General features: G+C 45.6%; 1 protein-coding gene across 1 annotated transcript; it reads right to left on the bottom strand.

The window, feature by feature from the left end:
• Positions 1–242: 242 nt before the first annotated feature.
• LOC112854060 (keratin, type I cuticular Ha3-I) lies at positions 243–5,640 on the bottom strand. Its single transcript, XM_086687290.1, has 7 exons — positions 5,218–5,640; positions 3,708–3,790; positions 3,003–3,159; positions 1,601–1,762; positions 1,381–1,506; positions 1,036–1,256; positions 243–824 (listed from the first exon to the last, which is right to left on the bottom strand). Exons 1-7 carry the CDS (start codon positions 5,563–5,565, stop codon positions 707–709), a joined length of 1,215 nt encoding a protein of 404 aa, XP_086543416.1. The 5' UTR covers positions 5,566–5,640; the 3' UTR covers positions 243–706.
• Positions 5,641–12,534: the final 6,894 nt, after the last annotated feature.

The raw sequence follows: 12,534 nt of genomic DNA on the forward strand, positions 1-12,534 counted from the left end.
ATTCCCTCTGAAGAGCTAGACAGAAAATGTTTGTAGATACCGTCATGTGGATTCACCAGTTTTTCCCCTATCACCTTCTGCCCATACCCGAAATTCACATCAATAGGTGGGTGATGTCTGGAGACTTTTCCTTTGAAGGAAGTCACATGACCCCTTCATCTGATGAGAGAACACCAGTCACTTTTTATTGATACAAGACACCCAACTGGTGAATGAATGAACAAAAAAGGACAATTATTAGGTTTGTGCCAGAATAAGAGTTTATTAGGAAGTTAATAAGGGACCCGTACTGTAGTATCTCCAAAGACCAAAAGAGTGACAAGGAAGATTTTTTTCCAATTATGTTCAGTTTTGTAGCCTGCCCATCAGCTCCATCATTCTTTCATGTAATTATTTTGAAATCACATTTAGGTAAGTATTTGTTCAAGCATAACTTGTTACACGAGTGCGTCATCGTGATAATAGATATTGCACGATTCTGTTGTAGATTTCTCTATGTGCTCAGAAGACGAACGAACTGGTACAGACTTTGCCATCTAAAGGATCAAGCCAGGCAAATCAGTAGAAGGTGGAGTTGACACTTAGAAGCTGGTGCTGGTAGAAATTTTTCCTTTGTCCAAATTGTGGTCACCATAGGAGATGCTTGCATGAAGTAGAGTTGACATGTGACTTTGAAACCCTTCTCCTCCTGCTGGCACCGGGGCTTCTAACGCACAAAGGTGTTGCAAGGCCCGCACCGAGCACGTTGGACACAAGGATTGGTGACGCAAGGCCCAATGGGTTTGTCACATGCATTGGTTGTGGCACATGGGTTGCAGGGGAGCCTGGAGAGAGAAGATCATGGGGGCAAATTAGAGGGAAATGAGCTGAAGACATAGGAAGATACTAAATGCACTCTGTGTAAGAATATAGCACTTCCTCACACTGCCTCCAACCAAAAGCTTGAAATTATAAATTTGTCTCCATCAGGATGATTTCTCATCCCCACGCAACCTCATGCACCCCCAAGGGAAATAGTACTAGCTTCCCACTCACTTGCAATCCTCGCTCTCCAGCAGGCCCCGGTACGTGTTGATCTCGCACTCCAGCCGGGCCTTGACGTCCAGCAGCACCTGGTACTCCTGGTTCTGCCGCTCCAGGTCACAGCGGATCTCGGCCAGCTGGGACTCCACGTTGGTGATCATGCACTGCACCTGGCCCAGCTGGGCGCTGTAGCGCGCCTCGGTCTCCGTCAGCGTGTTCTCCAGGGAGTCCCTCTGTGAGGGGAACATACGGAATGTCACAGAGCCGCTTCTCGGGGGGCAACTCCGTGGGATTCCAGAGAAGTCACAGGCTTCACCAGGTGAGGAGAGGGTGGGCAGCACCCCGAGCGACACCCACCAGGTTGTGCTGGGCCTGCAGCTCGATCTCCAGGGCGTTGACCGTGCGTCTCAGCTCGATGATCTCCGCCTGGCAGGACTGCAGCTGCTCCGCACTGGACACCACTTGCTTGTTCAGCTCCTCGGTCTGAAACAGCACAGGGGACGAGACAGGGTGAGACCCTGCCTCAAGGGCCTCGAGGGGCCGAGGGGCCCGGGCGGCCGCGTGCCGAGATGCCCACCTGGGTGGTGAACCATTCCTCCACGTCCCTGCGGTTGGTCTCCACCAGGGCCTCATATTGGCTCCTGGTCTCGTTGAGCACGCGGTTCAGGTCCACGGTGGGGGCCGCGTCCACCTCCACGTTGAGGCGGTCTCCGATCTGGCAGCGCAGGGTGTTGACTTCCTAAAAGAGGAGGGGGAAGATGGAAAGAATCACAAAGGGTTCTGGTGCTCTCTTCTAAGAGAGCAGGTCAGCTTGTGATCATTCTTCAGCTTTCAGCAGCTCTGTGCCACCAGATCCTCTCATAATTGGGTTCTGTAATCAGTACCTAATCCGTGTATTCCACTTGGCAAAGTATTTCACCCCTAGGACCACTTTCCACCCCCATATTCGGGCTACGCCTCCTCATTTAGAGCAGCGATTCAGCCTCCAAGCTGAGACATGAGAGACCACCATGTACACTGTGGACCCCAAGCACCCAGTTCAGTGTTTTTGCTCATACACCACACAGCCTCTTAGGTTTGATTCTTAACCATGGCTAATAAAAAGGATAGAGTCCTACTAAAGAGGAAATAAAGAGTGTTTACTTCAAAATCTCCCATCTGGGATGGAATAGACCTAACTGGTGGTTTGGTGATTCTATCAAGCTAGATTCTGCTGAAGGAAATAAGTATCCATTCATTTCCTTGCTATCTCTTCATAAAGTCAATATAACTTGGTACTTGGGCTTAGGTGGTTATCAAGCTTGAGTTGAGGGCCATCTCTACCACTTACTATATGGCTTCTAGAAGCTTCTAGGAGTCTCAAGCTCTCCATCTACAAAATGAGAACTACCTCTGGAGTTCTAAAACACAGCACAATGTTTGGCACACAATAAGCTCTTGATTACTATTAACCATCGCTATTTACATTGTTCTGGTATTTAAGGTTTGCACGAAATGTCTGTCTCCTTTATCACGCAACTGACCAAGAAGTGATAGTAAGCATTTTGCTCAGCATTTTCTCCAGACAGCACTGACTAGCAGAGAAAGCTCTGGAGGAGAAGGAGGAGAGGTGGTTTTGTTTCCAGCTGAGCCCTCTCTGCTGGGTAGCCATCCTGGCCTCTGCAGGTGCTTAATGGAGAACTGGGATACAAGATCTCTGCATCCCCGCAGAGCGGAGTTGGCTGGGAGCGGAGGAAGCTGTGGGCACTGCCTGGTTGTTGGTCTTTCCTCATTACTGGGCTTGCCAACTTCCTTCACTCTCACCCCCGCCTCTGGCAGATACATCCTACTCTCATATCACAGGTTTTCAATTGCTCATTCTCTACAAATCCTTTTGTTTGGAAGACAGATTCCTCACACGTAGAGCCTCTCCCACACCCCACAGCAGTTGGAAACAGGCTTTGGCGAGTTTCAGCCTGTTGCTCTTTGGGGAACCTCACCTGCTCGTGGTTCTGCTTGAGGCTCAGCAGCTCCTCCTTCAGGGACTCCACCTGGGCCTCCAGGTCAGACTTGCACAGGGTCAGCTCGTCCAGGATCCTGCGCAGGCCATTGATGTCCGACTCCACCAGCTGCCGCAAGCCCAGCTCCGTCTCGTACCTGTGGTACAGGGGCATCAGGGACCCGCCAGACGGGAATAGGCCTGGCCCTGACTCTGGTTTCGTTCAGTCTGTCAGACAACTGGAAGTTTGGGGCTTATGGTTTCTACAGGCTTGTCTCTCATTCAGGTTTTTAACACTGAGCAGTAGCTCCTAGAGGAAAATGCTCTGGGAATCGGTTTTTGGTTTTGTTTTTTGTTTTTTGGGTTTTTTTGGATAAATAAAGAGCCAGTAGACTTAGGCAATAAAAGTTGATACACTGTGAAATTTCCGAAATTAATTCACCTCTCACATTCTCCTGATTGCATTCTGTGCAGAGCAGAGCAATGGCGGGAGACGGAGGGATGCCTGACTTCTCTCCTAGATTGGAGGGATGTCACCTTACAGAGAAGCTGGAGGAAGGGTCTGCATCTAGAGATGAGAGCTCTGAGCTCTGCTGAGCAGTGGCTCTGTGGATCCTGGGGGAAACGTCTAGGGAAAAGCTTTGTCAGTGTTGAGGACCGGCTAAGGGGCAAGAGGAGAGAGGGGACACCCCACTCGTCCACTCACTTGGTCCTGAAGTCATCTGAGGCCAGCTTGGCATTGTCAATCTGCACCACCAGCCTGGCGTTCTCTGCCTTGCTGCACAAGATCTAGAAGACCCAAAACAATCTAGGATAAGCTTGGTTATTTCTAACCAACACCAATTCCTGCTGATGCACTTACATGGAAGGGACAGAATGAGAAATCACACTGGATCTTATATAAGATTATTAAATGCTCTCCACGCGCAATAGGTGCTCAGTAAATATTTGACAAATCAAATTTGAAAAAAGAATACTGAAATATGCAAGAAAAGTATCAGTAGCTAAGTAATGTTTTTCTTTCCTAGTAAGCAATACTGAGAGGCTGATAATAATAATAACTAACATTTTTTTGAGATACATATAGAGAGAGAGATAGCACGAGTCGGGGAGGGACAGAGAGAGGGGGACAGAGGATCTGAAGCAGGCTCAGTGCTGATAGCAGAGAGCCCTGTGTGAGGCTTGAACTCACAAGCCATGAGATCATGACCTGAGCCAAAGTCAGACACTCGACTGACTGAGCCACCTAGGTGCCCTTAACATTTATTATTATTTTTTAATTTTTTTTCAACGTTTATTTATTTTTGGGACAGAGAGAGACAGAGCATGAATGGGGGAGGGGCAGAGAGAGAGGGAGACACAGAATCGGAAACAGGCTCCAGGCTCTGAGCCATCAGCCCATAGCCTGACGCGGGGCTCGAACCCACGGACCGCGAGATCGTGACCTGGCTGAAGTCGGACGCTTAACCGACTGCGCCACCCAGGCGCCCCAACATTTATTTTTAAAAACCCGTCATAAATCTGGCATTGTTCTAGGAACCAAAGATACAAAAATGAGTCAACACTGGATCCACCCTCAAGAAACGTCCAGTCGGCTGGGGAAAATGAATGCGTAACTGGCCACTGGAGGCACTGGGTCAGGGAAGCAGCCATGCCCTCCCAGCCATCCTGGCTGGCTTTGCACGATTTCCTCCTAGGAGATTTCTACCCTTTCTGATTTTAGCTAACCATTTTATGCCCTCACTGAACACGGAACACCAGGAGAAGTCCAGAAGCATCCAGGTCAGGAAAATAATTCGGGTAATTAAGTACCCAGAAGAGGACAGCAGCAAGAAGTCAGAGTAGTCAAAAGTCCAGATGAGGCAGAGAGAAAATGGTCCAATTCTTACAAAAGGTTCTGCTTCCTCAGCTTCCTTCTTGGGTTCGGTGCTTTTCTTTTACCTCAGGATAATAAATCTGGAGCTTGGCAAATGCACAGAAGCATTTGGAGGCGGCTTTAATTACAGCTTATTTATGCAAAGTGCTGCTACCTTCACATAGACTTGCACTATGCAAATATTGAGGCCTAACAGTCCTGAGCCTCGTATAAAATGGGCCCTCAAGAAAACAAAATGGAAAAGCCAGACATAACTGAGAACCTGTATTGTTTCTTAATCAGACCGCAGATTCCCTCCCTACCATTCCGGCTGGAGGCCATGTGGTGCCCACCCCCTCACCTTCTGCTGGAGCTCCTCGATGGTCCGGAAGTAGGACTGGTAGCTGGGGCACACGAAGGGCACCTGCTGCTGGCACCACTCCCGGATCCTGGTCTCCAGCTCCGCGTTCTCCCGCTCCAGCTGGCGCACCTTCTCCAGGTAGCTGGCCAGGCGGTCGTTCAGGAACTGCATGGTCTCCTTCTCGCTGCCATTGAAGGAGCCCTCGCAGAACCAGCCACAGTTGCCCACGTTGGCGGGGATGTTGCAGGCCCCGGGCAGGGTACAGGTGTGGCAGCTGGGGGGCACGCAGGGCCGGGTGCTGCAGGTGGAGCGGCAGCTCAGGTTGGGAAGGCAGCAGTTGTAAGGCATGGTGCAGGAAGGAGGGAGCGAGACGCCCGGCTGAACACGGAGTTCAAGTTCTCCAAGCCACAGAGCTATGGGTCTCCTGCCCCTGGGGAGCATTTATACCCCTTCCACAGAGGGTGTGGACATGGAAGGCCTCCCTTTTTTTCTTACTCATTTGGTGATTGTCAAAAGCCCTTCCCCCCGGTTTGTTATGTTTCCTCAGAAGAGTCCCTCACCTCGTAAAAGACTTTACTTGGGCTTCTCGCTAAGTCAGGACTCCTCTGCCATGCTGTGCATCAATGAAGTATGAGCTTCATAGAGTGGCTTCAAAGAGCTGGGCTCATGAATGCCCTGGGCTTCATTAGTAGGGTGGGGCAGGTCCGGGGACACTATTGCGCTTTGCCTCCTGGCTTGGTGGCCCGGACTCCTTGGCAAGCCCCCAGCTCTTCTTGCTAAGATGCGAAAGCACAGTTCTTGCCCATGTATCTTTTTTGCCAGGTCAAATTTCCAAATGCCAAATGCCAAATTCATGGTTCTCAGAGAGAGGAATAGATCCCTTCTGGAATACTTAAAATAGCCTGGCTCCCAGTGGCTCTGTTTCTTGATATGGCAGAAATTTCCATGATAATATAAATCAACCAAATAACAGATAGTCACCAGGATAACAGTATGTCCGGGGCACTGTAAGGAATGGAAGGTTGGCCCAGAGCTGCCAGAAGGAGCTCACACTTGTTGAGCACCTGTACAGGCTCACCTTGGTGCTAAGCCCTTTTCACAAACATGATCTCATTCATGCCTCACCATGACCCTACAAGGTACATGATATTATTCCCATTTTACAGGTGGGTAAATGGAGGCATAGAGGGTAGGAGGTAATGTGTTGTGAAGCCAGGATTCCAACACAGAGAACAGTGATCTCTGTTCATCACCCCATGCTGCTTAAATACAAATGAACTATCTCCTTCCCTAACTTTTTCAGACAGATAATTTCTTCCTCCTCTGTGAGGTCTCATCTCACTTTAAGCATGGCAGTGCACAACTTCTGTGCTCATCTATCTCTGTATCTGAGTTCCCTGAAGGCAGCAGCAGAGTCTAATTCTCTGAATCCTCAGCTTTAAGTGCATGGTACTCAGTAGACACTCAATGGATGTGCGTTGAGTGGATGAGGAATGAATGTGGAATCATAATCTAAGGCAGGGGATGGTAAGTGATAAGTGAGAGATTGAGGAAATGGGCAAGAGGGCACTGCCAGGATGGGAAGTTCACAGGAGCATATATGTGCTGGGGCGCAAGGCTTCTGAGACGCAGAGGAGAAACATGGGCCCTGCAGGTGGAAGAATGGCGTACACACACAGCGGGCAGGTGTGACACACACAGTCAATGAGACTAGTGGCTGGGAGGGAAGAGGTGTGTAGGGAGGTTGTAGAAAATAAAGCTGTATGGGGAGGTCGAGGCCATATGGTAGAAGTTCTCTATGGCAAAGCTAAAGAGCTTAGACTGTCCTGGAGGGAGATGTTTTAGGAAATATTTAGCAAACATTTATCTTTTTTAGCAAAATGAAGGTAAGGCTGGAGGCAGAGGGGCCAGCAAGGAGGCGACTGCAGTAATCCAGGCCAGCGGTGAGGTGGGGCTTCATTTAGGTGTCTGCAGAGGAAGCATAAAAGAAGAAATGGTGTTAAGAATCATTCTCAAAGAAGACATTTTTTTTTAACCAGCAATCATTTAGAAAGGTGAGATGTGGGAGAGGATAAAGAATGAACCCAAAATTTGGCAAGCAAAATATTTGAGAGGAACACAGACTGTTTTGCTCATCAAGGATGAGCTAGCCCACTTCCTTTAGCAGACATTTAACTGAGCCCTTCATGTGCCAGGAACCGAGCAGGCACGGTGAGCGAGAGAGGCAAGCCTACAGTCTGGTGGAGGATGCACACCAGCTGGGTGCAGGATACATCTGTGACAGGGCAAGCCCCAGCGGCTCTAGGAACGAGCAAGAGGACCTTACCAGACTGAGTGGGGGGTCTAGTAAGGCTTTTTGGTGCAAGTGCACATTGTATTCATGCATGCTTCCCATTTTTCACACAAAAGCTTATATAGGAAATGATCACACTTTGTGGCTCACTGGGGCAGTGACTGGGCTGCCTTGGCCAGCCACTCCAAGGATTCAGAGCATGAGTACCATGGACCCTCCAATCCATTCACCTCAGTAAGGTTAGGAGGTTCTGCAACAGAGGAACCGAGAGAAGCTCAGTAAGCACCATGTAAGTCAGGGAGTGATAGATGAGGGTGGAGGAGAAGTAAACTCTGTCCATCATCTCATGTTGTTTAGATATAAATGACCTAGCTCTTTCCCTAACTTCTGACAGATTATTTCTTCTTCCTCTGTGAGTTCTCGTCTCACCTTGAGCACATGGCATTATCATGACCTACATTCTTCTCTCTCACTCTCTCTCTCTCTCTCTCTCTCTCTCTCTCTCTCTCTCTACTTGAGTTCCCTGAAGGCATGGAAAGACTTTCATATGAAGGACCTTGTATACCTCCTTGAGGAGCTTAGGCTTCCTCAGGAGGTCAAAGGGAAGCCATTGAAGGTTCTAAGGAGAGCAGTGATATAGTTTCATTCTTGATCAGCTATACTGGAAGGAATGGTGGAATCTATACAGGAAAATGTTCATCAGGTCCTTGGAGTAACAAAGCTAGAATTCATGGTGGGTATGAGCCTAGTGAAGATGTGAAAGCTGGAGAAATGAACCAAGAGAGAATGTACGAAGAGAAGAGCAACAAGGGCTTGAGGACCAAACTTTGGGGATTCCCCAACCTAAGAGCAGGAGAAGGAAAAAGAGTCATAAAGAAATGGAGAAATGGTTGGAGGAAATGAAGAGAGCCAGTTCATGGCATCAGAGAAGGTTAGGGAGGAGAGCTTCAAAGTGGAGGTGAAGGTCAAAAGTGTCAAGTGTGGCAAAGGGACCCTATAAGATCAGAATCATGGAAAGGGTCTTGGATACATTGGCCAACAAGTTGCCAGGACCTTTCCATGGTCACATGAGTGTGTTTACTGTAAACAGTACCTGTGTTCTTGAAGTACCTCCACACTGAACTTTAGGCAATCAAGATTTTAAATAACCCAGAGGTGAGATGTCCATTGTTTAAAGAAGTCCTGCCACAGTCCGTTTGTACACCTGATTATAAAGATTGTGAGCTTTGGTCTTACCAATACAAACTTTCTACAATAATTAGAGTGTGCTTTAAGTAGTTTAAAGATGTCAAGCTTGTTTGGATTTGATGATTCATGATAGTTGATGATTTAGGAACATCTACCCAAGAAGCACAAGCAATCAGAAATGCTCATGAATAGAACACAATTTCTGGGGGTTTTTTTCAAGGCATAAGATGAGACTTATTTGGTATCTTAAAGAGAAGCTATGAGGAAAGAATTCAGTTGTGTGCCTAGGTGAAGAGAAAGGCTCCTTACTGCTGTTCTAGCGGAAGACAGCAGAACTCAGGGACATGCTCACAGCAAGAGTCCACGATTCAGCTATAGCTGCAGATCCAAAACCAGGCTGCTTTGCATTTGGCTTTTCTGATCCTCCCTTCCACTTCCTAATGTAAATCCCAAAAGCCAAAATTGTCAGAGAGGGAGAAAATCTTGGAAAAAGAGTGAGATCAGAGATTATCATGATCATCTTATCCAAGCCTCTCATTCTATAAATGAGGGAACTGAGGCTCAGAATGGAGAAATGGCTTACTTAGGATCATATAATTAGAAGCCAAATCTGCTAATCCCCATGGATTCCCAGCCCCCATCAGCAGACTTCAGAAATGTTGAATAATTTCACAACCAATATGATCTGTCAACTACTTAGGGGCAGATATCAAAGACAATAAAAAAAAACAGAAAAAACACACTTGTTACCCATAGATATGCCATGTTGAAGAAGAATAAAGGGTGAATATGGAAATGATACAATTCAGTGATATTAAGGTTCCTTATTGCCATCCTGATTTCAATCATTATTTCTAAATTGATGATACAATTTTGTTTCAATAGTTTGGAACAACTTAGATATAATTATATCCCATTGGTTGAAACAACTTAGAACCACAAATAGTGACCCTACTCAAGAGCAGTATAGTTACCCAAAATAACACACAGTCATAACAAAATTAATGTACATGATTTTAACAATGGGGACAACTGAGAGATAAAAAGAACCACACTATAATGATGACACTGGATGCTTTTAAATGGTAGGGTTATGAATGCTTCCCCCGCCCTTCTCTGTACTTTTTTTGTTCTCTCCAAATTTTTTGAAAACATACCTATTCCTCCTACACAAGCAAAAAGAATAAAATTTACATGAAAAAATCCAAAAGGAAATTCTTGTAAGTGTTCTAGATAAGTAAAGTGTTGTAAAAAAGACCCAAGTAAGCCTCCTATTCCAATATAATCACTAAATTACACTTGAGCTTGTTGTTCCGGAAATAAAAGTTTTGTCACGATTTTCACTGTCACAACTTGTGATAACTGCTGACTTTGCCAATTCTGAAGGGGAGCTATTAGGAAGTGAGGAAAGGACACCAAGCTTCCTATGGGATCAAACAATCTGTAGTTCAAAAGTGACTGAGGTGTGGGTATGAGCTTCAGGCAAAGAGAATGCCAAAAGGAACAACCCCTGGAAAAATGTTCTGCCAATTTACTGCCAGTCCATAGTCCAAGATCATGTATTAGAATCACCTCACACTGAGCCACACTCTAAGAATGGACTTCCCACACAAATAAAGGATTGTAAAATTTCTCTTCTGGAAATCATGTCTGAGTCAGATAAAGCCTAGAATCTTAGAATGTTGGAGCCACCAAGGGCTCAAGTGATCATCTCACCCAACTATGTTACAAATGGGAAAACGTTAACCCCAAAGAGGAAGTGATTTGCTTAAGGTCATACAGAGAGTTTGTGAAGAGGCTAGGTTGAAAAACAGTGAATTAGAAATGAGGGACAGGGGACAAGACCTTCAGTCTATATGAGAGAGTTGGAGCTCAGACAACAGGAAAAACCCGTATCTCTCAAGGGACTGTACCCTTAGTGAAAACGTGATCTAGAAAAAGAAAAAGAGAAAGAAAAAAGTATGCTTATTGTCACAGAAAGATTAAAAAAAAAAAAAAGCTGAACTTTTATTTGGTCTCTAAATTTAAAACATTATGTAAAAGAAGCCAGTCCAAAAACACCACAGATGTTACGATTCTATCCACATGCAATGCCTAAGCTAGGCAACCCTATAGACACCATCGTGGTTGCCTAATTTGAGGTGGGGTGTCCTAGGGAATGACTTCTGGGTAGTGGGTACACGGTATCTATTTGAGGTGATGAAATGTTCTAAAATTGTAATAATGGCTATACAACTCTATGACTACAATGAAAAGCACTGAATTGTAAACTTCATACAGGGGAATTTTGCGGCATATGAATTATATTTTCCATAATATGAATTATACTTCAATAAAGCTATCTTTTAAAAAGGAACTCAGACGTGGAAAATCGAATAAGACAGAAGTAATACACAAACAACACAATGGCTGAGAATGTTCCACTGGTTCTGAAAAGCATGAATCAATTCAAGAAGCACATCAATCCTAATTAGGAAAACAAAACCAGACCCACCCCTAGACAAAATATAGTGAAGCCACACAACACTTCAAGACAAAGAAGCAATCTTAGAAACAAAGAGAGGGGGAAATAAATAAAAGGATTACCAACATGGAACCACACTTAGATGGGTAATATGCTTTTTAGCATCAGCAACAAAATGCGAAAGACAATGGTATGATAATCTTGAAAAGACCAGAGGAAAATAGCCACCCTTCTGGAACTCTACACTGAACTACACTGAACTACAGAAACTGGGAGAAATTATCACAGGTACTGTAGGAACTAACTACCAAAGAATGCATTTCAGAAAACAAGAAATTAAAACCAGGGGCGCCTGGGTGGCTCAGTCGGCTGAGCGGCCGACTTCGGCTCAGGTCATGATCTCACGGTCCGTGAGTTCGAGCCCCGCGTCGGGCTCTGTGCTGACAGCTCAGAGCCTGGAGCCTGTTTCAGATTCTGTGTCTCCCTTTCTCTCTGACCCTCCCCCGTTCATGCTGTGCCTCTGTCTCAAAAATAAATAAACGTTAAAAAAAAAAAAAATTAAAAAAAAAAAAAAAGAAATTAAAACCAGAAAGGAGGAAGAAAGTGAAAAAAGCATTGGAAGCAAACAACCCAGTAAACATACAGGAAAATCTAAAAATAATAGTAACAATGACCAAATTTTTGAGTGCAAAAACAAGGCAGAACTAGGGGCATCCGGCTGGCTCAGTCAGTTAAGCGTCCGACTTCAGCTCAGGTCATGATCTCACAGTTCGTGAGTCCGAGCCCCTCATTGGGCTCTGGGCTGACAGCTCCGAGCCTGGAGCCGGCTTCGGATTCTGTGTCTCCCTCTCTCTCTGTCCCTCCCCCGCTCACGCTCTGTCTCTCTCTCTGTCTCAAAAATAAATAAACATTAAAAAAAATTTTTTTTAAAAGGCAGAACTTAAAAAATAAAGAACATAAATCAAAATTTCTTTGCACCTTGTTTTATATGCAAGAAGAGAGAGATTAGTTAAAATTAGCACTATGTCTGCACATTTAAAAATTAATAAGCATCAACAAAGAAAACAAGATCAAGCTGATAGATCTCAGGAAAGGGGAAAACAATAAGCTAAGAAAGAAATCACAATTGATAGCAAGCACAAAGTAAGATTTTAAAAATAAATCCAAGTGTGTCAGTAGTAAAATTCAATGCAATAGACTAAACCCTATTTTTCTGTCAGACGTTCAGTGCCCTGACCACCCTACCTGAAAGGCTTCTTCCCCCATCCTTCTCTGTCCCCTTGACACTGTCCCCAGGGTCTTAGTCCATCCAGGCTGCTATTGCAGGTTACCAAAGACTGGGCAGCTTATAAACAATAGAAATCTATCTGTC

This window comes from Puma concolor, chromosome E1, assembly GCF_028749965.1.
Source record: "Puma concolor isolate L17-30 chromosome E1, mPumCon1.1.hap2, whole genome shotgun sequence".
In the NCBI taxonomy this organism is placed as follows: domain Eukaryota; kingdom Metazoa; phylum Chordata; class Mammalia; order Carnivora; family Felidae; genus Puma; species Puma concolor.